This window comes from Canis lupus, chromosome 9 (genome assembly GCF_048164855.1).
Source record: "Canis lupus baileyi chromosome 9, mCanLup2.hap1, whole genome shotgun sequence".
Classification (NCBI taxonomy): Eukaryota; Metazoa; Chordata; class Mammalia; order Carnivora; family Canidae; genus Canis; species Canis lupus.
In genome coordinates this window covers 4,933,574-4,955,759 of record NC_132846.1, presented here as the reverse complement: position 1 = coordinate 4,955,759, position 22,186 = coordinate 4,933,574, and the positions used below count along the sequence as shown (strand labels likewise).

Below are 22,186 nucleotides of genomic sequence, written 5' to 3'. Positions count from 1 at the left end.
TAACAATCAAGAATGTCTCCAGTCATTGCCAACTGTCCCCTGGGCCTGGGGAAAATGGTACAAAATTGCTCCTGCTTGAGAACCACTGAGACAGACAAAACCTGTCTCTGTTGGTGCCTGGTTCCCCAACAAGACAGGGAAATGCTGGAAGCCAGATGTGAATCCTTACTGGGCATATGTGAGGACTCAGCACTCACAACCCCTCAGGCCAGGATGCCTGCCTTTCCGGGGCTGGTGGGTGGTGGTTGGCTCCATCTATTTCACTGAAAGACCATGTGTGAACAAGTGCTTCCCAATTACCTTTTAAAACAAGCATGTACAGAGTGGGAGCTCAATAAATACTTTTTAAGATGCAATTACCTGCTGGCCGCCCACCTGCAGCATCTAAAAATTATACCTAGACAAGCAGACAAATGACTCAGAATGTTTCATGGTCCTGGCTCTGCAGTGCTGTATTGGAGCCAAGCCTCCAAAGCAAGCCAGTTGGATTCTTTTAGAGATGGACTTTATCTAACCTTACTGCTGTAAATCCTAGCAACTCCTTATATTTGCTAGCATTTCACAGATTAGAAAGTGCTCCCACATGTAATGTGACCTTCCTTGATCCCCACAACAACCCTGTGAGGTCATAGGGGCAGGAACAATTATTCCATTCAGCAGGTGAAGAAAAGGACTGTCAGAAAAATTCAGGTTACACGGCCTGTGAGTGGCAAAGCAAGGAATCAGTGGCTCCCCTAACTCGGAGCCTAGTGCCCTTTTCACTTTTTAGTAAGGAATCCAAAACAACAGAGTCCTGCAGTGCCTTCCACGTCTCTATTCTGCTGGAGATGGCAACTCCACAGGGCTTGTGTCAGAGTCTTAACCTGCTGTCACCCTGATGTAGTTTAAAATTTTATTTTATTTATTTTTTAAAATATTTTTTATGTACTAAAAAGTAAAAGTCCTTGTCCAACCATCCTTGTGGGGCATCTGTCTGTCTGTCTCTCTCTCACACAGGTCACTTCAAGTTAATGGGGAAGAAAGAAACAGGGGGCCCAAGTCTGAGGTTATAAATAATAGAAAATAAAAGATCTTCCATCTCCAGCGGGGGATAGATGAGAGGATGGGAGGGCAAGATGGGGTGGGGACCGGCAGGGGCAGAGCAGGAACCCCCCCACCCCCGCTGGACCCTGGCCCTGCCCACTTGAGGCCCCTCCCCTTCAAGGTGCTTGGCAGGAATTCCCCAGCTCCCCCAGGGGAAAGGGGGGGTTGGGGGCTGCTTGGGGGTCCTGCACGGTCCTGATGGGAAAGTATATACAGGGTAAGAAGCATAGCGAGCTTCCTACCATGAGGATCAAAGCCCCCAACATACCAGACCTGCTTCCATGCTTCCCCCGGTCCTGAAAATCCTGAGATCTTCTCGGCCACTTCAAGGAAGAAGCATAAAGTTCACCTTGGCTTTCTCTAAACATCATCCCTAGGAAGAAGCTCTGACTAGAGTCCAAGACTAGCATGAGTTATTAAAGAAGAACAAAATTCTTTGTATCTGAGGGCCCGTTGGGCATTAGAAGTCTGTAAATCTATGCCCTAGGAAATTCTTTGATGCCTACAGCATTCTAGTGTGGACAGGCCTGGATGTGAGTAAGGCCTTAATAGGAGTCACATTAGTATTGGCCCACATGTAGGGAAGTCAGTGGTTATTCATGGCAAATGGATTTTCTTAATTCCAACATTTTTCTAGTGAAGACTTGCCCACTGTTACAACTTGGCCCCTTTTTAATGGAGTGGTTTGCTTGGCTCTTCTTTGGCAGAAGAAGCCAAGCCAGGCCTCATTGTCCAGGCATCTTAGGACCCTTTCTTACCAAAGAAGATCTGTATGATAAGATGATTATTTTTCTAATTGGGATGGATGAAAAGCAGGATTCAGACCTTGGCTACCAGATGGATGGACATCTCATTTTTGAATAGTTTTATAAACAAGGAGTCTAAGAGGAAAACAGTCTAGAGAAACAACTCCACAGTAATCAGCTTTCTTCCAACCTCTCATCAAGAAAGGTTCATAGTCAAGATAGACAAGTCCTTTCACACTTCTCCTTTTTTCAAAGCCATTCCAGAAAAACCTCATTTGGACAGGGACCAAGTGTAAAAGTCCTGCAATTAAAACCTCTGTTGTACAATTTCTAGAGGAGAGGCCATGTGGAGGAGTGGAGGAAACCCAGGCTGGAAGTCCAAGGACTTGGCCCCTAGTCCAGGCCTTGCTGCCTATGCAATATGTGACTGGTCAAGTCTCCTCACCTCTCTAAAACTCAGTCTTAGCAAAGGTAAATAGAAATGAAAGTACCCACCCTGTGCACATAAGAAAGTAGTTCTGAGAATCAAATAAAGTAACAGATGTGACCACTTTGTAAATCACCATTGAAGGTGGTGCAGTAGAAGGAAAGAATCAGATCTGTGTTCTAGTTCCTTAATAAGCATCTTCTCTTAATAAGCATTCCTTAATAAGCATCATCTTAGTAAAACTGACTATTCCCTGGGAAAAGCTTGAGGCTACAACAGAAAATACAGGCTCTAATCCAGTTTCTACTAACTTACTCTGTAGTTTAGGTAAATAACTACCTCTCTTGGTCTCAGTTTGTTCATCCATAAAATAGGGATAGTAATATCTCCCTCATTTTTTTCCCATTTGGAAAACAGGAATAGTAATTGCCCTACTTTCTTACCCTATATATTGGAGATGGTAAGGGCACCTGGGCAGCTTAGTCAGTTAAGTGTGTGATTTTGGCTCAGGTGATCTCAAGGTCCTGGGATCGAGCCCTGAATTGGGCTCCTTGCTCCCTGGGGAGTCTGCTTGTCCCACTGCTCCCCCCCCCCCACTCCCTCCTCCCTGCTCATACTCTTTCTCTGTCTCTGTCTCTGTCTCTGTCTCTCTCTCTCTCTCTCTCTCAAATAAATAAAATCTTGGGGAAGAAATGGAGATGGTAATATTAGCCAGATCACTCTCTCCAGCAGTGAAATAAATGGGGTGCTTTATTTATTTGCCTACAATACATCCTTGACATACTTCACATGATTTGGAGTTTCCAAAGAAGCACATATATTGCTCTGTGGAGGAAAGTTCTAGATGGATGTCTGACATCATTCATTTAGTAAACATTTATGGAGTGTCTACTGTGTGACACTTTACAGGTGAAGGGAAGCAACAGAGCCCCCGCTGTCACGAAGCCTATAGTCAAGTGGAAGACAGAAATATTAATCAAATAATCACACTAAGATTGAAAATAGTAGGCATTACTTTTGAGTAAATGTAATGTGAATGTTCTTTCAGTTGTGTGTGACATTCCTCCCCCTGCAGAAGCTCCAGAGGTTGTGAAGGTGGAGGAAATGTTATCTGATTCTGGTTTTCTAGGTAGTGGCTTCCTAGAATCAGAGAGAAACATTCCTCTCCTTCCTGTTCTCTAGCACTCTGTTTTGGCTAGCATAATTCTTTTTTTTTTTTTCTTTTAGCTTTTAGCTTTGTAATTTTATTTTGGTCAAAATTAAGATTGCAGGGCGAGGGGTAGAATCCAGTTTTTATAAAATGAAGACTCTTGCCCCAGTGCCAACCTGAGGTTACAACCCTCACCATCACTCCAGCAGCTCCATGGAAGGACATGTTTATAGAAGAATAAGGGGAGGCAGTAAGTGATTGGACCCTGCAAATGGCTGTCAGTGTTGCACATCCGGTTTTCCAGTGGCTGCCTCCACCTGGAATGAGGAAAGCAGCACACACTCTGAAAATGCCAGAACAAAAGCTGGAGAACAAAAGTGCTTACTGATCCCCACTGTGCTCTTTGTTTTCCAAGAATCCTTAGTGGGACATTGACACTTCATTCATGAGAAGACAGGATCTCTTAATAACATTCACCCCTACTTCCTCCCTGTGACAGCCCTTCCTGGCTCTGAGAAACACCTAGCTGTTCCCTCACCACCTTCCTTTTCAGGACCTTGCAGACCAAAGACAAACCTTGTTTTTCTCCTATTGATTGTTTTTCTAATCTCTTGAACTAGTTTTATAACTCTAGGTGTGTTACTGTCTTCACAGCTGGCTTTTAAATGCACTACAAATTACTCTTCTGATAAATTCCTGCTAGACAAGGAGTTTACGGACACCTTTCAGCACTGTCAGCAATCTAGTCTCCAGTTCTCAGCTTCCGGCACTTAGTGTTTTCCAGGGGACAGCTGCACGTTTCATTTGGCAGGTTAAAGGTCACTTGCCAGGGTAATTGTGTGCTGAGTCCTGGCATACTCCCACAAGGCCTCCTAGTCTCCACTAGCCCAACCTCCATGCAAAGGACATATGCAGATTGGTAGAGGAGGGGGTTGCTTAAAGATGTCCTCTTGCTCCGATCATAGGACTTTAAATAAATGTACGAAAAAAAGGAAAAGCCTTTAAGAACTGGTGGGGCCCAGAATCTCATTTTTCTATCTCTTTTTGCCTGGTATATAGATCACACAGTTGAACATGAAGGATTGTTTCTTCTTTTAGCTTCATCTCTATGATGAAGATTTGTTGTTTTGTTGGGATAGACTATCCGCCTAGGAAGAAGGCAAGTTTGAGACAAAGGTGCTTCCTTTCCAGCTCCATCCAGCCTCAGATCTTGTATGTATGGTTGCTGCTCTTCCACCTGCCTAGGCCCCCTCCCTCTCCCATTCACAATCTCATCCTACATTTTTTCAGTGTGAAAAGCATATTCTGTATCCCAGAGAAATAAAATGTATTGCTTTTAGGATGTGAAAATTCTCTTCTTGTCCCCTTTGACCAAAATAACCAGATGCATGGCCTGGGATGCATTTCAAATCAAAAACTGAATTTTGATTTAGAAGTGAAAGTTTCAGGACTGGACTGAGGTTGAGTTATGGTTAAGATCTGAAGGTCTGGACAGCCCAGGTGGCTCAGCGGTTTAGCGCCGCCTTCAGCCCAGGGTGTGATCCTGGAAATCCGGGATCGAGTCCCATGTCAGGCTCCCTGAATGGAGCTTGCTTTGCTTATCCCTCTGCCTCTCCCTCTCTCTCTCTTTCCCTCTCTCTCTCTCTCTCTCTCTCTGTGTCATGAATAAATAAGTAAAATCTTAAAAAAAAAAAAAGATCTGAAAGTTCTTTTTGAAAACTTTTCATTTTTGAAAGTTGAGCATAAAATCCTATACTCTGCATCGTGTTCAGCCCAGACCTGGTTCCAGACCCTTTAAGAGAGTCAGTAGAAATTTGAGATGTCCTCAGAACACTGTTAAACCAAGCTGGCCTGATAATACTCCAGTTCTGCACTTCTACCTGGATCCACTTAGTCTCTGCCTCTTCCCTCAGACCTTTAGTAGTGCAGCTGGATGGGGCTCAAGGAGAGAGCTTTCAGAGCACCTGTGCAGTGAACCTTGACGACCACCTTGAATCATAAGAAGTAGAGGAAAGCTTGGGAAGGAGTATGTCAGGAGCTGCCCCTACCCTCTTTCTCCTCCCCTGCCCAACACACTTCCAGTAGCCAAACTTCAGTCCTTGCTGCCAGCTTCACCTCTCAGGAGAAAGCCAGTCTCTTGCACACAGAAGGAGAAATAGATTAGTGGAGAGCGCGCTGGATTAAGCATCAGGAGACCAAATTTTGGATCCAATTTTATCCATCAGTAGCCATGGAATTTGGAAAAGGCACTTAACCCCTCTGTGTCTTAGCTTCTTTGTAAAATAGAGAGAGAAATACATGTTCTTCCTCCTCTTCCTGTACTTCATAAGGTTGTTGTGAGGGTCACATGGACAGTGGAGGGGGATGACCTTTAAAGGGTATAACACTGAACCTTTGCACTTCTACAAACCACTTTGTAGGACTAGGACTGTTTTTATAGGGTTATTTCATTTTCCTCACCAAGAGGGGGCTGACATGTCTCGGGTGAAAGCCAACCTCCAGGAGTGCTGTCGACACTCATAGGTCTTAAAAAATCCCAGTCATGGGATATGACCACAATCTGTCCAAAACATATTGTCTTTAGGCTCATTTTTGAAGCTTTCTACCCTGCGGAGTATCTCTGAGAATAGCCTGCTTTTCCAGTCCTGCCATTTCCAGTTAGTCTTATGACCTTTGTTACCTCGGGTGGACCATGGTACAACCCTGTAAGAGGGTTTTGAGGTTCAATACCCAAGCCACCACTTACTACCATGTGGACTTGGGCAATGCACTTGGTATCACTAAGACTTAGTTTTCTCCTCTGTAAAATGGGAGAAATGATATCTGACTCTGTAAAGGTGTCCTGAGGACTAAAGGAGACATGTAAATTATTACTAGACACACCTGCCTAAAGGGATTTACACATTCCAAAGACATTTTAGAATCAAACCAGAGATGAGACGACTCCCGCAAATGCCAGTACTGCCAATTGTGCTGACTTCCTGTCTCCCTTGGCAACCTTGATACTTCATGCAGGGAACATCATTGGCTCTGGAATCTTCGTCTCGCCGAAAGGTGTGCTGGAGAATGCTGGCTCTGTAGGCCTCGCCCTCATTGTCTGGATTGTGACTGGTCTCATCACAGCTGTGGGAGCCCTGTGCTATGCTGAACTTGGGGTCACCATCCCCAAATCTGGAGGTGACTACTCCTACGTCAAGGACATCTTTGGAGGACTGGCTGGGTAAGAGGATCTGTAGAGGCCTGGGTGGTCTAGAAACCGAGACCAGTGGTTTCCAGTATGCCAAGGAGAGCTACAGAATAGGATTCCTCTTTTGCCTCCCTGTCATGGTTGCTAGTGTAGCTCTGTGTCCCCTTGATTCTCCTGAGGGTGATGGAAGAACCAGGTTGTAGTCTTGACCTCTCTGTTGATCTCAGTGGGCAAGATTCAATGGGTGACAGCAAACAGAACTTTATGACAACTCTGACCATAAATTTTCAGGGAAAGCACCTCACAAAACAAAGCCCTCTTCTCTTGACAAATTAGAGTGGCCACCTGAGAAACAGGGTACCCTCGTCTCACATGACCAAAGATGATACCTCCCTGCAGAGCCAGGCCCTGATCTTGAATTTCCTCAGCCTCTGCAGCCCTGCTACTGGGGAGCTGAACTCTCAGCAAGGCGCCAAGGATGTGGAGGGCACTTACCCCTCACCACCCCACTCTCGGCGGCACCTGGCAGTTGCTTAAGCAGCCACACCCTAAGCATGTTCTGGCTATCAGAATTCTGGGGTTTCCAATTTTATTTTCCACTGCTGGATGTGAGGGCCCAGAGAATAGAGAAAAGATGGTCAAAGGAGAGAGGAGAGAGAAGGAATGCCAAGACGCGTGTTCATACTAGTAAACACTTAGCTCCTCATCATCACACCACTTTGTCATTGCAGACAGCCAGCTGTCTTGTTGAGCAAGGGCTGGGCTTCTCAGCATTCCAGAAAACAAAAAAGAAACATACCCCTTTCGCCCACCCACCTCTCCTAACGCTGCCCAGTGACATGCCCAGGCTTCCCCCAATGACTTGTGAATCCTTGCAGTGCAGTTGGTGGGGGTAAGGGTCTCTGCAGCTGTCTTGAGTCAAGTTCTGTCCTGTTCCCTTTCAGGTTCCTGAGGCTATGGATTGCGGTGCTGGTGATCTACCCCACCAACCAGGCTGTTATCGCTCTCACCTTCTCCAACTATGTGCTGCAGCCGCTCTTCCCCACCTGCTTCCCCCCCGAGTCTGGCCTTCGACTCCTGGCTGCCATCTGCTTATGTAAGTGCCATCTGGGCCTTGTTCTCAGGATGGACTTCTTTGGCCACATGTCTCCAATTCTCCTTCCTCTCCCTCTTTCTTTCCTTCCCTCCTTTATTTTTTCCCCATTACTTTTCCTACATGGGTGCTTTGGATGAATTGATTCTGCATGTAATCAGATGGTGTTGCAAAAAAGAAGAAACGTGGGTAGCAGCTCAGAGGCACAGTAATTTTCACCAGTAAGGCTCTTTACATCATACACAGCACTTTCATCTATATTATCTGATCTGAGCCTCATGACAAATCCATGAGGTAAGCAGGGCCAGTATTATCACTTTCCTAGAGCAGATAAGGAAAGGAGCCAGGCAAGTGACATACCCAAGGTGGCATGCCCTGAGTGGAGCCCAGGTCTCCTGATCCCTTCACTATGTACACCGTACACTGTTCTGGAGGCTCCCTGCTGCACACAGGGAGATTTTTCTGACTTCATCCACCTCTACGTCAACCTGCCAGCTCACACATCTTAAAACTCTATGGGAGGAGAGTGTAAAGTCGGGAGTTGGGAGAAAATAAATGCATTGTTCGTGGTCCCCGCCCCCTTGATACATTTGCTGCCTAACTGGGGAGAAAAGCCATATAGATAGGTTCTGTGGTGAGGATTCAATTGCAATAAAAATTCAGAGAAGGGAGAAAGATGTCTGTGAGCTGGGATAGGTTAGAGATTTGTTGTAGAGAAGGTCTGCAACCCATATTTTTAGGAATTCTCAGGAATCTCAATGGATTGGGGTATTTTTATATCTTTTAACCAAAAACTAATTTTTTAAAGATTTAATTTATTTGAGAAAGAGAGAGCATGAATGTGAGCAGAAGGAGGGGCAGAGAGAGTGGGAGACAAGCAGACTTCCTGCTGAGTGGGGAGACCAAACAGGGCTGGATCCCAGGACCCTGAGATCATGACCTGAGCCAAAATCAAGAGTCAGACACTTAACCAACTGAGCCACCCAGGTGCTCCCCACAAAACTAATTTCTAAAGTAAATATTTAGATTTTTTTCAAAGGGTCCATTTTTGGAGTTAACATGATCCCTGCCTTACCATACCTTTCAACACACATACACTTAGCTGAGATCAGTGACCATCCAGGTCACAGCCTTTCCTAGGTCTTGACATTTTCCTTCTGTCATGCTGGTGGGAAAGGGAGGGAGGGGTCATCCCAAAGCCTCTCACAGGGCAGTCAGCTGGATCCAATGAGTAGTCTCCTTGGCAAGTGTGCCCTCTTTGGCAGTGGTATTCAGCTCTGGGATAGCCCCCTACCATCCAGGCAAGTGGTACTATGGGGTCAAGAGACTTGTTTGGGCTGTATTCCTTGTGCTTAGGCCTGCTTATGGCCCTTAAGGCAAAGGAATGGGGGCTCCAGAACCAGGTTGCCTGAGGCTGTATCCCGGCACAGCTCTCTAATTGTGCCAAGTGCTTGGCCAAATTCTGTATCCCACCCTACTGTGAGATGGGGGTTGTAACCCTGCCTGCACAGGAGGTCATGGTTGCAAGGGTTGCATGAGATAACACATGTTCTTAGCACAGGGTCACATAGTCACTGAGGGTGGTCACTGAGTGTAGTCACTCAGTCCTTGCTTGCTAGCTGGATCCAGATGTGGGAGGGAGTGGTGGCAGGGAGGAGCGTGGGAATGCAGGAAGAGTCTCTGTTCCTGCCATCAGTCAGGTTAGGGAGGGTGGAAAGGAGCACCCCATAAGTGCTGGCCACTGCTATTTCAGTGTCTCGTGCACGAAGACTCGGCTTCCTTTTTCCTGCTGATACTGCTGAAGTGTCACACAAGAGGCCACCCTTAGTCTCCAATGGGAAATTGAGAATCCTAAGACTTGTCACTAAGAAGAGAAACCAGGCCATAGGGTAGAGTTCCTAGGCAGCTGACCTACAGCTTCCCTTGTCTTTCCCCTAATCTGCCAAGGGTAGGTGACCCCTTGTGCAAAGACCCTCTACACTAAAATAGCCCCATAGATGTCCCTTCAGGCCAGACAGGAGATGAGGACTGCTACTGCCTATAGCCCAGCTCCAGAAAGACAGGTTGTATGCTGTCCCCTCTGCAGCCCATCCCTCACCTAGACAATCCTAGCACCAAGAGAAGGAGGAATTTAGAAACTCTGATGACAAAATAACAAAGTCCTCTCCTCTCTCAATTCCTGCCATCGAAGTTCAATAAAGCTTATCTGGTTTGTCCTCTGCCTCCTAAATAGAACTGCAAGGAGATTATCTCAAACTTAACATTGGTCAATCTTGTCCTCCAGAGAGAGGAATTTTTCAGTGTCCTTGAGATAGGTATTCAAGTACTTTTTGACCTTCATGAGCAGAAAACCCTTCTTAAACCCAAACTTATTTATCCTCATTCCTTTTAGAGGAGGTGGGAAACAGCTCCTCACCTCAGTCCAAGTGCTACCCCCTTCCTCCCAGATATGAAGGCCATGTGGAACCCATAACCCCTCTCCCTACAGAGGTATTCATGTGGATGTAGCCACACACTCACACTTTCTCATCCAAACACTCCCAGCTATTCAAGTCTATGCCAAGAAAGGTTCTGTTTTCTGGTTTGTTGAATACTTTTTTTTTTTTTAAACATACTTTTACAGGCCCCTCAAATCATCTCTTAAGATATCAAATGAAATAGGAGCCAAACAGTCAGGAAGGCTTGATGGGTGCTACTTTCCCTAAATGCTTTCATCTTAGCAGGTGCCAGGCCAGCCGGCTGTGTGAAAATAGGCCTGGTGTTCTTTGGCAGTAGAGCCAAGAGTGGCCCAGTCTAGGTATATTTTTGAGAGAATCACTGGAGAGTTTGGGCTCTTCTGAATGTATTTAAACAAGAAGCTCTGCTTTCTGCTGTGTCATTTGGGCATGCAGATGAAAAGCTCCACCCACTGTAGGAGAGAGTTTTTGAGGGAAAGGCCACCCTCTGCAGGGGTTACTGGTGTGTCATGGAGGGAGCTAGAAGTCAGGGTAGGGATCCCAGCAAGGAGAAGCCCTGTGGCAAAACCCCTGGCTGGAGTTGGCTGTGGGAGGGAGGAGATGAGGTCAAGTCTGGTTCTGCGGTAGGGCCAGAGTACATTGGATGAAAAATGGTGGTGGGACAGCCAGATGGGGCTGGAGAGGTGGGGAGAACCTGCTGGAACTGGCTTGCCTGCAAGGAGCCTTGGGGGGAGGGAGAAGGAACTGCAGATTTGGATCTGCTTATGCAACTGCAGCTGCCACTTTGAGTTATTCTATTATGTAGGTCAAAGCTGATTATTCACTGCTGAGTCAGCAGAATATCCCTAGCTACCAAGCAGTAAAAAAAAAAGACCATATTTTACATTTTAATTAAATAAAAAGCTTTCTCCCTTCTCCAGAGCATGCATATTAGTGGGAGGAGGAACTTAGGAAAGAGTAATACGAGGTGTTGAAACTTGGTTTAAAGTGGTTTGGGTGCCTTCTGTGATTTGCTTGGAAAGTTTCTCTTTTCACTACTTTGCAAATAAAGGACTATCTTTTCTCTCTCTCAATCTCTCTCTATATACATATAGAGATATATATGTATATATATATACACATATAGGGAGAGAGAGAGAGAGAGAGAGTCGACTGTGAAAACTTCCCCTTATTTTCACCCCTCTCCCCTGCCCAGGAGCCTTGCTAGCAGTGGACAGGTATCCTTCCAGTTCTTTTTTTTTTTTTCTTTTAAGATTTTATTTATTTATTCATGAGAGACACAGAGAGGCAGAGACACAGGCAGAGGGAGAAGCAGGCTTCATGCAGGGAGCCTGACGTGGGACTTGATCCCGGGTCTCCAGGATCATGCCCTGGGCTGAAGGCAGTGCTAAACCGCTGAGCCACCTGGGCTGCCCCCAGGTCTAAGTAAAATACATCTCTCCGCGTGTGTCTGGGCATATAGACATATATATTGCTAGATTATTTCTGCAGCTTGCTGTTTTATCACTTAACTATCTCTTTTGGCTATTTCCTGAGTCTCTGGCTATAAACAAAGTGGTCCCAGTGACACTGAAGGAGCATCAGGTGTTCTGGGGGTCCCCCATGTGTGCTTCTTGCTTCCTTACTCTGGGTTTTCCTTCAGGATCTGTTTGTCTCCCTGTCCTTGGGACTGGGCCCCTTCCACTCAGGCAACTCCTGACCTCCTTCCTCTTCTTGGGGGCTGGGGTCATGTCCGGGATCTGAAGTAGAATTTTTTTTCTTCTCATTCAAGTCTCCTCTTCTCCCTGAATACCTTTACTACAGAATTTCCTTCTCATTTCTCTCCCTGAGGGAACAAGAGTGCCCTGCATGCATTTCACAAGTCAAAAACAAAACAAAACAAAAAAAACAAAAAACAAAAAACAAAAAAACCTGCTTCTTATCTTGCTTTCTATCTTTCTACTGAGATTCCTAAGAGGCTGGTTTTTTAGGGCTTCAGATTTCTCCTTCTCTTCTTCCTCTTCCTTCTCTTTTTTTCTTCTTCTCCTTTTTCTCCTGCTTCTCCTTCTTTTTCTTCTTCTCCCTCGAGCAATTTAGACGAGAAAGGACTTTATTGTACATATAACTTTTAACCCTGAATTGCTTTCCAATTCCTCTGTGATAAGTTCCTAGGTCCTTGATGCAGAATGCTATGATCGATAAACCTGTGTGTTGTTTTGCAAGTCTCTTGCAAATTAATCCCTTGACATCAGAGGGTTCTAGTCTTTCCTAACTTCTAAGTCCCTTAATCTCGGTTCATTTTCCTTTGAGGTTTCACATTCTCTAGCCCCAAAATTATCACCATAAACTAAACCTGTTGCCTCAGGTGCCTGAGCAACAATGCCTTCTTGCCCTCATTGGCCCCTAGAGTTCTTTGGGTGTCTCATTATCCTTGTACATATGAATCCAGACAAATCCAGACTGCCTACATTTGATTCCCATACATCCAAGTCATCTTCTTTTTCTGTACATCTTCTAGCTAGCCAGCATTTAAACTCTAAATACAGTTGATCCTTGAACAATGCAGTGGTTAGGGACACTGACTCCTGAACAATTGAAAATCCACATATAACTTTTGACTCCCCAAAACCTAACTACTCTTAGCTTACTAATGACTGGAAGCCTTACCAATAACATAAACAGCTGATTAACACACATTTTCTTTTTCTTTTTTTTTAAAGATTTTATTTATTTATTTATTCACGAGAGACACACAGAGAGAGACAGAGGCAGAGACACAGGTAGAGGGAGAAGCAGGCTCCATGCAGGGAGCCCGACATGGGACTTGATACCGGGTCTCCAGGATCACACCCTGGGCTGAAGGCGGCGCTAAACCGCTGAGCCACCAGGGCTGCCCAACACATATTTTCTATGTTGTATGTATTACATATACCATATTCTTATAATAAAGTAAGCTAAAAATGTTATTAAGAAAATATAAGGAGAAGAAAATACATTTATAGTACTGTACTGTAGAAAATCCACATATAAGTAGACCTGGTCAGTTCAAAACCATGTTGTTCAAGGGTCAACTGCATTTTGAAAAAATCTCTTAATTTTTTACTGAGGGTCAATTTGACTAAAACCCCATTTTTCACTTTTATGATTCCTTAGGACTGGCTTTCCTAGGAAAAAAGAAACTGCAAATCTATCAGTTAATCACCATACTGAGCTCCTACATGGAGAGTGGAGATAAGGCATTATTTATACAGAGTCTGAGAAGAGAGTAAAGGCTAACGAAGAGATTGGTGTACAAACAAATAATTACAATACAATGTGATAATAAAAGTGTTTGCAACACAGAGAAAGGAGCTTTAAAGTTGGGGGAGGAATGCTAGGAAAGGCTCCCAGATAAAGCTAAATCTCACAAGATAAATAGATAGCTCCAGATAAGCATGAAATAGAACAGCCAAGTAGAGGGAAGGGCACCAGCAAGACCTGGCGTGAGAGAAATGACCTGTTGGAGAAAAGCAAGTACTTTTGTGTAGAGAAAAGTACAGGAGATGAGGCTGAGCAGGTGAGCAGGAGCAAGATCTGAAAGGATCCCGTATATCATGCAGGAGAGAGTGGGCTTCGTCCAAGACATGGGAACCACTGAAGGATTTTGGTCAGAAGAGTAACATGATTAGGTTCACATTTACGTGAAAAAAGGACTATGACACTTGAAGCAGGGAGACAAGTTAGCAAGCTAAGCATTTTGTCCAGGCTGGAGAAGTTCTGGCCTGAAATAAAAGCTAAATTACAAGGTAGCAAAAACAAGAAAGATTTCAGTAGAATTAGCTGTACATAGTGACTGATTGACTACAAGGAGAGAGCAATCTAGTTTATCTAGTACAAATCAAAATGAAATATCTCAACTGTCTACCATTTACAATGAGCAGTCACAATGTGTTCTGCATTTCTGCCTTCCACTGCCCCCACAAAGCCCTGGGGAGACCTTAGCAGGTCTTTGGTTGGAAATCTTCCTCAGGGTGGCCACCTCAGGTGGCTGCTCCAAAGCCTGCTCTAGAGCAGTATGGCTTAGAAACAGGTTAAGACTCTTGGAAAGCATTATATAAACGAGAATCTCAACACTGCTTATTCAACAAACATTTGCCAAGTACCTGGGATGTGCTAGATACTGTTCTGAGCTCAAGAGATACAACAGTGAACCAAAAAACCCTCATTCTTGTTTGCAGCAGCAGTAGGGAACTAAGCCTTAATCAGCATTTATTGAGTCCACTTCTGTGTCCTCTAAGTGCCACAGAGGATACAGAATCATTCAATCATTATCAAATATTAGTGTCTGCTCCAGGAACTGTGTTAGGCATAAGGATACTTAGTTCCTGTACTAAGGAACCCACGATCCACTGGATGATTCTGGCAAGTACACAGGGAATTTCAGTTCTAAGTGTTGTAAATCCCCAAGAAGACAACATCCAGGCTGAGCTAGATATAACAGAAATAGGGGTAGGGACGTGATTGAGGAAAATCTTGGAGAAAATTACATGTAAGTTGAGGAAAGACCAGTTGGAGATAGCCAGGCAGTATCCAGCATGGAGAGAAAAGTCAAACAGGATAGGGTGGGGAGAATGTTATAGAGGGAAGGATTAACATGTGCCAAGGTCTGGGGACAAGAAAGAACATGGCCCCCTGGGGGAACTCAAGGTATTTCAGTATAGCCACAGCATAGACTAGGAGGTAGGAGGTATAGATAGAAGTGAAGATCCAGCCATGAAAGGGCTTTGTAAGTGATGTTGGAGAGATTAAACTTTCCCCTAAGAGCAATGGGAAGGCATTAAAGGGTTTCAAACAGAGGACTGACATGATCATATTTATGTTATTTAGAAGACTCATGGCTGCAAGGGTGAAGGATGAATTGGAGAGGGGAATAAGATCAGAGGCAAGGAGACCAATTACAGTGTGGTTACAGAAATCCAAGATAGGGATGACAATGATGTGTATTGGGGATGGAGCTGTGGGAATAAACAGAAAGATATATTTGGCATTTACAAAGTAGAAATGGCAGGACCTAGTGATTAGAGTGATTAGGGAGTCAAGGATGGCACATTCTTGTTGGAATGCAGGTGAAATAAATCGAGGACAACACTGGATCATATTTTAATGCCTTGCCATTGGTGTGGTTCATACTGGGTTGAGCCCCTTTGCCTTTGCAACCCTTCCCATTCACTCTCTAATACTCAAGATCTGATGCTGGGACTTGAGGAAGGCATTCCATGTGCTTTGGACACCACGCCTTTAATGGCAGAGTGAACACCTGCTTTTCAGGGCCATTTCACCTCCTCTCTGCCCTATATGGCTTCTGGAGTATTCCTTATGCTTACAGCCCTGGAGTGAAGGTATCTTCATTATCCTCATCTTACATTTCCATAAGACCAACCCAGTCTTGAACTCTCAGAAGAATAACTATTGGTAAGTGCTTTATAGTTTATATATCACAGTATGCAATTATAAATATCACAGTGAATTCTAGACTTTCATGGAGGTCTTCTTCCCTAGAGATGTATTGGTGATGTCCATTGGTCTAAATCCAGTTTCATTCTCAGACCAGGCTGTTTGTCCCCACCAGCTACCTGAGAAGTTAGGGTCTTTTTAGTTTCAATATGCTTCAGTTCCTGGTCCAGATCACCTCCTCTTTCCTGGCTTTCCATACCGTCTCTTCTGGTCTCCAACTTTTACTCTCAGATTAGAGTTTGGTGTTCAAAGGGTGCACATAGCCAAGTCCTGGAAATTGGGGAATGAGGAGCTTGTTTCTGGGAATGCATCTAGCCCTACTTGGGAGAATAACAAATGGAATTGAGGCTTCCTGAAACAGGTCTGTCTCCCCTCCTTTCCAGCTGCCTCCCAATTCCTCCCTCTGCCCCCAGCTCAGAGGCCATGTTTAGCTTATGCTGAAGAGAGAACTACTCAGCTCTTGGAAAATGCTGAGCTGGGAGTTTGGGTTTTCTTGGCTAAACTAAGTACCAGATGGTGATTCAGCAGAAACTCCAGGTCTAGCAACTGGCACAGAGGGGTCAGGGGAAGAAAGAAGGGGAAGAGAGAGCTGGGAGGGGGGTGGGGCAGCATGGGTAAGAGCTTAGCTTGAAGAATGCTTCCAGATGAAAGGGGCTGGAGAAGGACAAAATGTTACTGTAGCATCGTAGCAAGATCTGTTTCACAGCCTCATTGTGGCCTTACAGAAGCTGGGATCAAAGCATAGTTTATAGGGAAGGGCTCATTTGATTTATTTTAGTATAACTGCTGTTGCTTTGTTTTGGTGTCTTTCATCAGTCAAGTTATTTACATGTATCATAATACAACCTTTGTTTTAGGTAGGCAACAACTTGAGACTTTATAATGCAGCTCCTCATCCCAGATGAAAAATGTCTCACCCTGGGCACAGCAAAGGATTCTAGGAAGCTGGCTGCATCTCTGCACTCATACCCCACTTTCCCTCCAGGTCTGTCTGAGGACTCGGAGAAGGAAAGATAGCTCAGGCTGGCCGGCGTGGGCAGGCCTGGAACCTTATCAGAGCCTTGGGTTGTGTGCGTTAGAACTCAAACAGGGTTCTGTGTTTTCACAGTGCCTTTTGGCAGCCAGCACTGGTAACCTGCTAGATCTGGAAACGGCTGAGGTTAGGCAGGCCAAGCCGAGGCAGCCTTTCCCCAATTAGAAACACGTGCCCAGATCCTTCCAGGAGCAGGAGGGGGAGAGGCAGCCAGTAGCCCGGTCCAGCCTATCACAGAGCCCTGTCACCACACCCCCCTCGTAGGGGCTGGGTGCTCACCAGCAGCTCCAGCTTGGGCACCATGGACACCAGGGGGTTGGTCTGAAGGGCGGCACCTCACCCCTTTAGCTCCAGGTCTGGAGGGAGGCAGGGCACCACGGCAGAAGGCTGAAGGTGGAAAAGTGTGCTCCAGCAAAAGGTGAGGCTAAGAAACCAATGCTTCTGGCAGGCAGGCCCCATAACCCAGGTGAAATTTACGGCTGTTTCAGAGGGCTGGGCGCTCCACCCAGGAAAGGTGCTTATTTTGAAGTTCTGGAGAGGAACAGGGTGTTCTGACTTCTACAACTTGGCGTCACAGCTTCCCTTTTCAGCAGCTGTCTGCTTAGTCCATTACATCTTTATTTTTTCTGTCCTTGCCTTCTCTCGAGCTCTTTCTCCCTCACTCATAACACTGTGTATTGTTCCTCCTCTTCCTTAATCCCTGCTGTCGTTTCTCAGGCTCACTCTTCCCCTCTCTTCCCCACTACCTGTCTTTATGGACTTTGGCAAGTCTGGGCATTTTCCCCCCTTTTTATTGCCTGTTTTCTCTTATCTGAAGAGACAGAGAGGCCTAGTTCTGGAAATGCTAAAGGAAAACAAACCTTTCCAAGCTGCCTCCAGCCCACTCCTGAGGAAGATAGAAGCCAGCAAGACCAAGAAGTCCTAAGAAGTTCCCAGAGTTCAAGAGAACACATGATGGTGACATAGACAAGGGGCCAGAGAAGGGAATACAAGGCAGGGAGTCAGGTCTGCCAGTGGGAAAGAATTTTCTAAAGCTCTGGAAGCAGCAGTCTCTCAGGGGTAGCCTCTTAGTCTTCCCCCTTTTGCCACATTGGCATCTTACTTCCCACTGTCCTGGAAACAAATTAGCTAGTATCTTCAGGTGACTGACTCAAGCATTTGAGCAATGATCATGGGTACCATTGACAGGAGCAGGGTGAGACAGAATGTGGGAATGGGCAAAGAGTAAGTAGAATAATGTGTATGTGATAAAAGAAAGGCTGACATAGGGGCAGAATAAGCAACTGGGAATTGGAGGGAGGGCAGGGGGACATTAGCTGGGGTCTTACTCCACTCGCATATAAAATGAGTTTCTGAATCTCTCAGGTCATTCCTGGCTCTGATTGTTCATGAGGCTAGAAATGTGCCTCTGGATAGTAGGGCACAGTTCATTCTTCTGAGCACTCTTTTTAGAACAATCAGTCCATGGAGATCCCTGGGTGGCTCAGCGGTTTAGCGCCTCCTTCGGCCCAGGGCATGATCCTGGAGACCCGGGATCGAGTCCCACGTCAGGTTCCCTGCATGGAGCCTGCTTCTCCCTCTGCCTGTGTCTCTGCCTCTCTCTCTGTCTCCTCTTGAATAATAAATAAAATCTTAAAAAAGAACAATCAGTCCAGCCCCCTATCCAAATGGCCACGTCCTGGCTTTCACCCCATCACACCAGAACAGTGTGGTCCATGAAGGAGAAGCTGGCTTGGCAAAAGGAATGGGATTGGTTTAGGGATCCATGTGGGAAGGCATTCATTGGCCCTCTGATGGAGACACAGAATGACCCTTTGCCAGCCCAGCTCAGCAAAAGGCCAGAGTCCTGTATCCAGAAGCATGGGAGCATCTGAAGACACAGCCCTGGTCTGTACTGATTGCAGTCACTTAAAACCAGCCCCACAATTCCCTCCCTAATCCATGCTTAAAATTTTCTAAAGGAAGATTTATTTATTTTATGCTATTGAGTCACTGACGTTCTTTTAAAAAATGGACTGGAGAGATTAATTTCAAATTGTTTCTTTTACCTATAGTCTAAAATGTATTCATCTAAGGTAAAGTTTCCCAAAACATGTTGTTTCTATTCTTCCCTTCTAAAATTTGTAGTCTTTTAACCTTGCCTTACCTCCTGGGGGATTGGGTTGGATTGACTCCACCTGGGAAAGCCCCAGAGCGAGCTCGGTCAGGGTGCTTCTGGTGTTGTCCACTGCAAGATAGCGCACAGTATGGCCTCTCTACCCTTCAACTTGAGGAAGGAACTCAGTCTCAGGACTCTTGAATTCATCTCCTGGATTTCCACCTTGACTTCTTTATGGCCTGTGATTATAGCCTCTGGTCAGTAAAATTAGGAGACCAATAAAACCATGGGGGCAGAGAAGAAAAGAATCACATCTATGAGCCTCCCAGCACTAGAGTCCCCTTGTAAGAAGTTTGGAACTTGGGCCTCTGTTTGTATGTGTGTCTGGGTTGATGTGTGGGCCTGAAATTGTGTGGAATATGGAGGAGACTAGACAAGAGCCTAGAATTGGATGAAGAAGCAATATTGGGAGTGTCTTTTGCCCCCAGATTTTTCTGAGAGTAAAAGCACAGCTAGGATTATTGGAAGGTGAGCCTGTTTACTACTGTTTAGAATTAGGAAGGGAAGGAACAGGAGACAGTAACACTTCAGCTAGAGTATCCTGGGAGTGTGGAAGAGTTGGGATGCTGTTAGGTGATGTAGAAATTTGCCAACAAGGTCAGCATATGGGTGAACTCACTTTCACTGCCTACTTCTAGAGAACACCACCACTTCCCTCCACTGGTATCCTGCAAGGCCTGTGGACAGGCATTCCTTTGAGGTTCTGGGGTGTGCCACCTGGTTGCTCTTTTAAAGTTTTGCTATTTCAGTGTGTGCCACCTACTCTCTGGTCTTTCTGCATGGTGCCTGGCCCTGTATTAATTCCCTGTTGAAGGGGAGCCTGGGTGGCTCAGTGGTTGAATGTCTGCCTGTAGCTCAGGTTGTGATCCTGGCTGGGGTCCTGGGATCGAGTCCCACATCAGACTCCCTACAGAAAGCCTGCGTCTCCCTCTGCCTATGTCTCTGCCTCTCTCTGTGTCTCTCATGAATAGATAAATAAAATCCTTAAAAATAAAAAAAAAATCCCTATTGCTACTATAACAAATTACCACAAACTTAGTGACTTAAAACTATACAGACTTAGTGTCTTATAGTTCTGGAGATCAGAAGTCCTAAGCTCAAGGTGTCAGCAAAGCTGTTTTTTCTGGAGGCTCTGGGGACTATTGTTCCTTGCCTTTTCCAGCTTCTAGAGACCCCCTACATACTTTGGCTCATGGCCCCTTCTTCCATCTTCAAAGCCCACAGCATGGCTTCTTCAAATCTTTCTTTTTCCCTCTCTGACCTCTCTTTCTGACATTATGTCTTTTTCTAACTCTGACCCTTCTGCTTCCCTCTTATAAGGACTCTTGTGACTACATTGAGCCCATCCAGATAATCCTGGATAACCTCCCCATCTGAAGATCCTTAATGTAATCACATTTGCAAATTTTCTTTTGTCATATAAAGTAACATACTAACAAAATTAGGATCTTGACCTCTTTGGGATAGCCATTTTTCTGCCTCCCACTGGCCCCATGAGCTCTGATGTCATTGTCAGAGGAAGGAAGTGAAGGAGAGGTGTCTGACTCCCCAGGGATCAGAGTCCAAGGATCAGGGCTGGGACAGGGTTTGAGCGTACCTCCTCTGCAGGGAACAGGAGCTTGTCCACCCTCTCCGCAGTGGACAAAGCCCAGGGCGGTGACAGGATCTGCATTGTCATCACTCTGAGAAGGAGTCTACACCTTTCTGCCAGTCTTACAGCTTTCCCTCAGGCAGGGAGCACTGACCCACCTCTTATATCCAGCAGCTGAGAGGCCCTGAGCCCTGGGCTCCAAACAGACCGCAGGATTGCTGGGCTCTGAGTCCCCTACTCCTGATGGTCTTATTTTTTTTTATTCCTCCTGTCACTTTGACGTTAAAATGTCACCTTGTCACCTTTTCCAACTTGGCAAAATAAGTAACCAACCCAAACTCAGAATCTTCTTAAAGTATTGTCTTGAGATTCTTTTCATCTCTCTTTTTTTAAACCCAACAAACAGAAAGGAAACAAAAGAGAAAAAAAGAACAAAGTGCCCAAGAAATACAGATAAGCCCCAGATTCCATGAGGGCCTCTAGAGAAGCAGCAACCACCCTACAGCCAGACAACAATGGACAAGAACCAGAGTCTTATGCCTTTCTATTTACTTTATCCAGCTGAGCCAAAATGAAATTCTCCTTCTGGTTACAGTCTCCCTCTCCTATAGGAAGCACCTCTGATTCCCTTATCCTAAATTAGGGGCTCTTCATGGACAGCCACTGGCTTCCATGAAGAGCTCCTCTGTCACATTGTTGTATGATCATCTTTTAGCTCACTCATTTCCCCCACCTTATGCTCTCAACTTCCTGAGGACAGAGACTTGTGTCTTGTAACTCTCCCACCTACCAGAGTGCCAAGCACATGTAGGCCCTTTGTAGATGATGGTTGGGTAGATGGATGGTTGGATGAAAACCCTCACATTTCGAGCTGCAGTGGCCACTAGTCCCATCTACATGTGGCTTCCCTGAGGTCACTGTTTCTCAAGGATGTAGCATGCAGGGTCTGGCTAAGAAGAGAGAGGGGCCATAGCCATTAACAACAGAAAGGAGCTCTGGGTAGCAGACAGGCAGAAACAGGATGCCTGAACAGGGCAGGGACTCGGCAAGCACCTGACAGTCGGCAAGCACCTGACAGTCGTTGCCTTCCCTCACTGACCTTTCCTCTCCTGGAGGCTCAGGTTTCAGCCTGCTGTGAGGGAAGCTATCCTGTGGTAGCAGGAGACTGAAAGTGCCCTCTTTCCCCTCAGTCACATGCTGTGATCACCCAACTGCAGGGTGAAAGGTCAGGTGTGAGGGCCTGCAGCCATTGTTCTAAGGAGATTAGTGTCACAAGCAAAATGTCTCCCCACCTCATTCTCAGGATTTCTCTTTTTATTTCTGGAAGATCTCTGTAATGGTAAAAGGTTAAATATTAGTCAAGGCTGGGTTCTTGTGAAATTGTGAAGATAAGGTCAGGTGGGACAGAAGACACCCACAACAAGTTTGTTTGACAAATAATCCCTTCCTTCAAACATCTCCCATCCCCTAGGAATACTGTGGAGCTGTTTGAAGAAATCTTTCTAACCGCCTTGACAAGGTACCTCTCTTAAAGAGATAGATGATTTTATGTTTTCTATCCCAGCCCACCAGGAGGTGGCCACATTCCCCCCACATTTCCCATTCTGCTGGGAAAAGAATGTCTGTGAGTTGTCCTGCTCATCCCTTACTTCCCTCCAAGTACTTTCCTATCATCTCCCACAGTGCCGTCTCCTCCCCTTGGTAGAAGACAATTTTCTTCCTTGTGATCACAGTCTGGTTCCTTATTCTGTAATCCTTACCTATTCCTGAACCCTATGGGTTTTGTGTCC

At 45.6% G+C, this 22,186-nt stretch overlaps 1 protein-coding gene across 2 annotated transcripts in view; it reads left to right on the top strand.

Moving 5' to 3' along the window:
- SLC7A8 (solute carrier family 7 member 8) overlaps positions 1 to 22,186 on the top strand; it is a 49,721-nt gene that overhangs the window by 9,749 nt on the left and 17,786 nt on the right. The window contains exons 2-3 of one of the 2 annotated variants that reach the window (XM_072837909.1): positions 6,422 to 6,626; positions 7,538 to 7,689. In XM_072837909.1, coding sequence (XP_072694010.1) covers positions 6,422 to 6,626; positions 7,538 to 7,689 — 357 coding nt within the window. Of the gene's footprint in view, positions 1 to 6,421; positions 6,627 to 7,537; positions 7,690 to 16,926; positions 17,066 to 22,186 lie in introns of those variants that run through there. The other variant, XM_072837910.1, reaches the window with a different exon arrangement.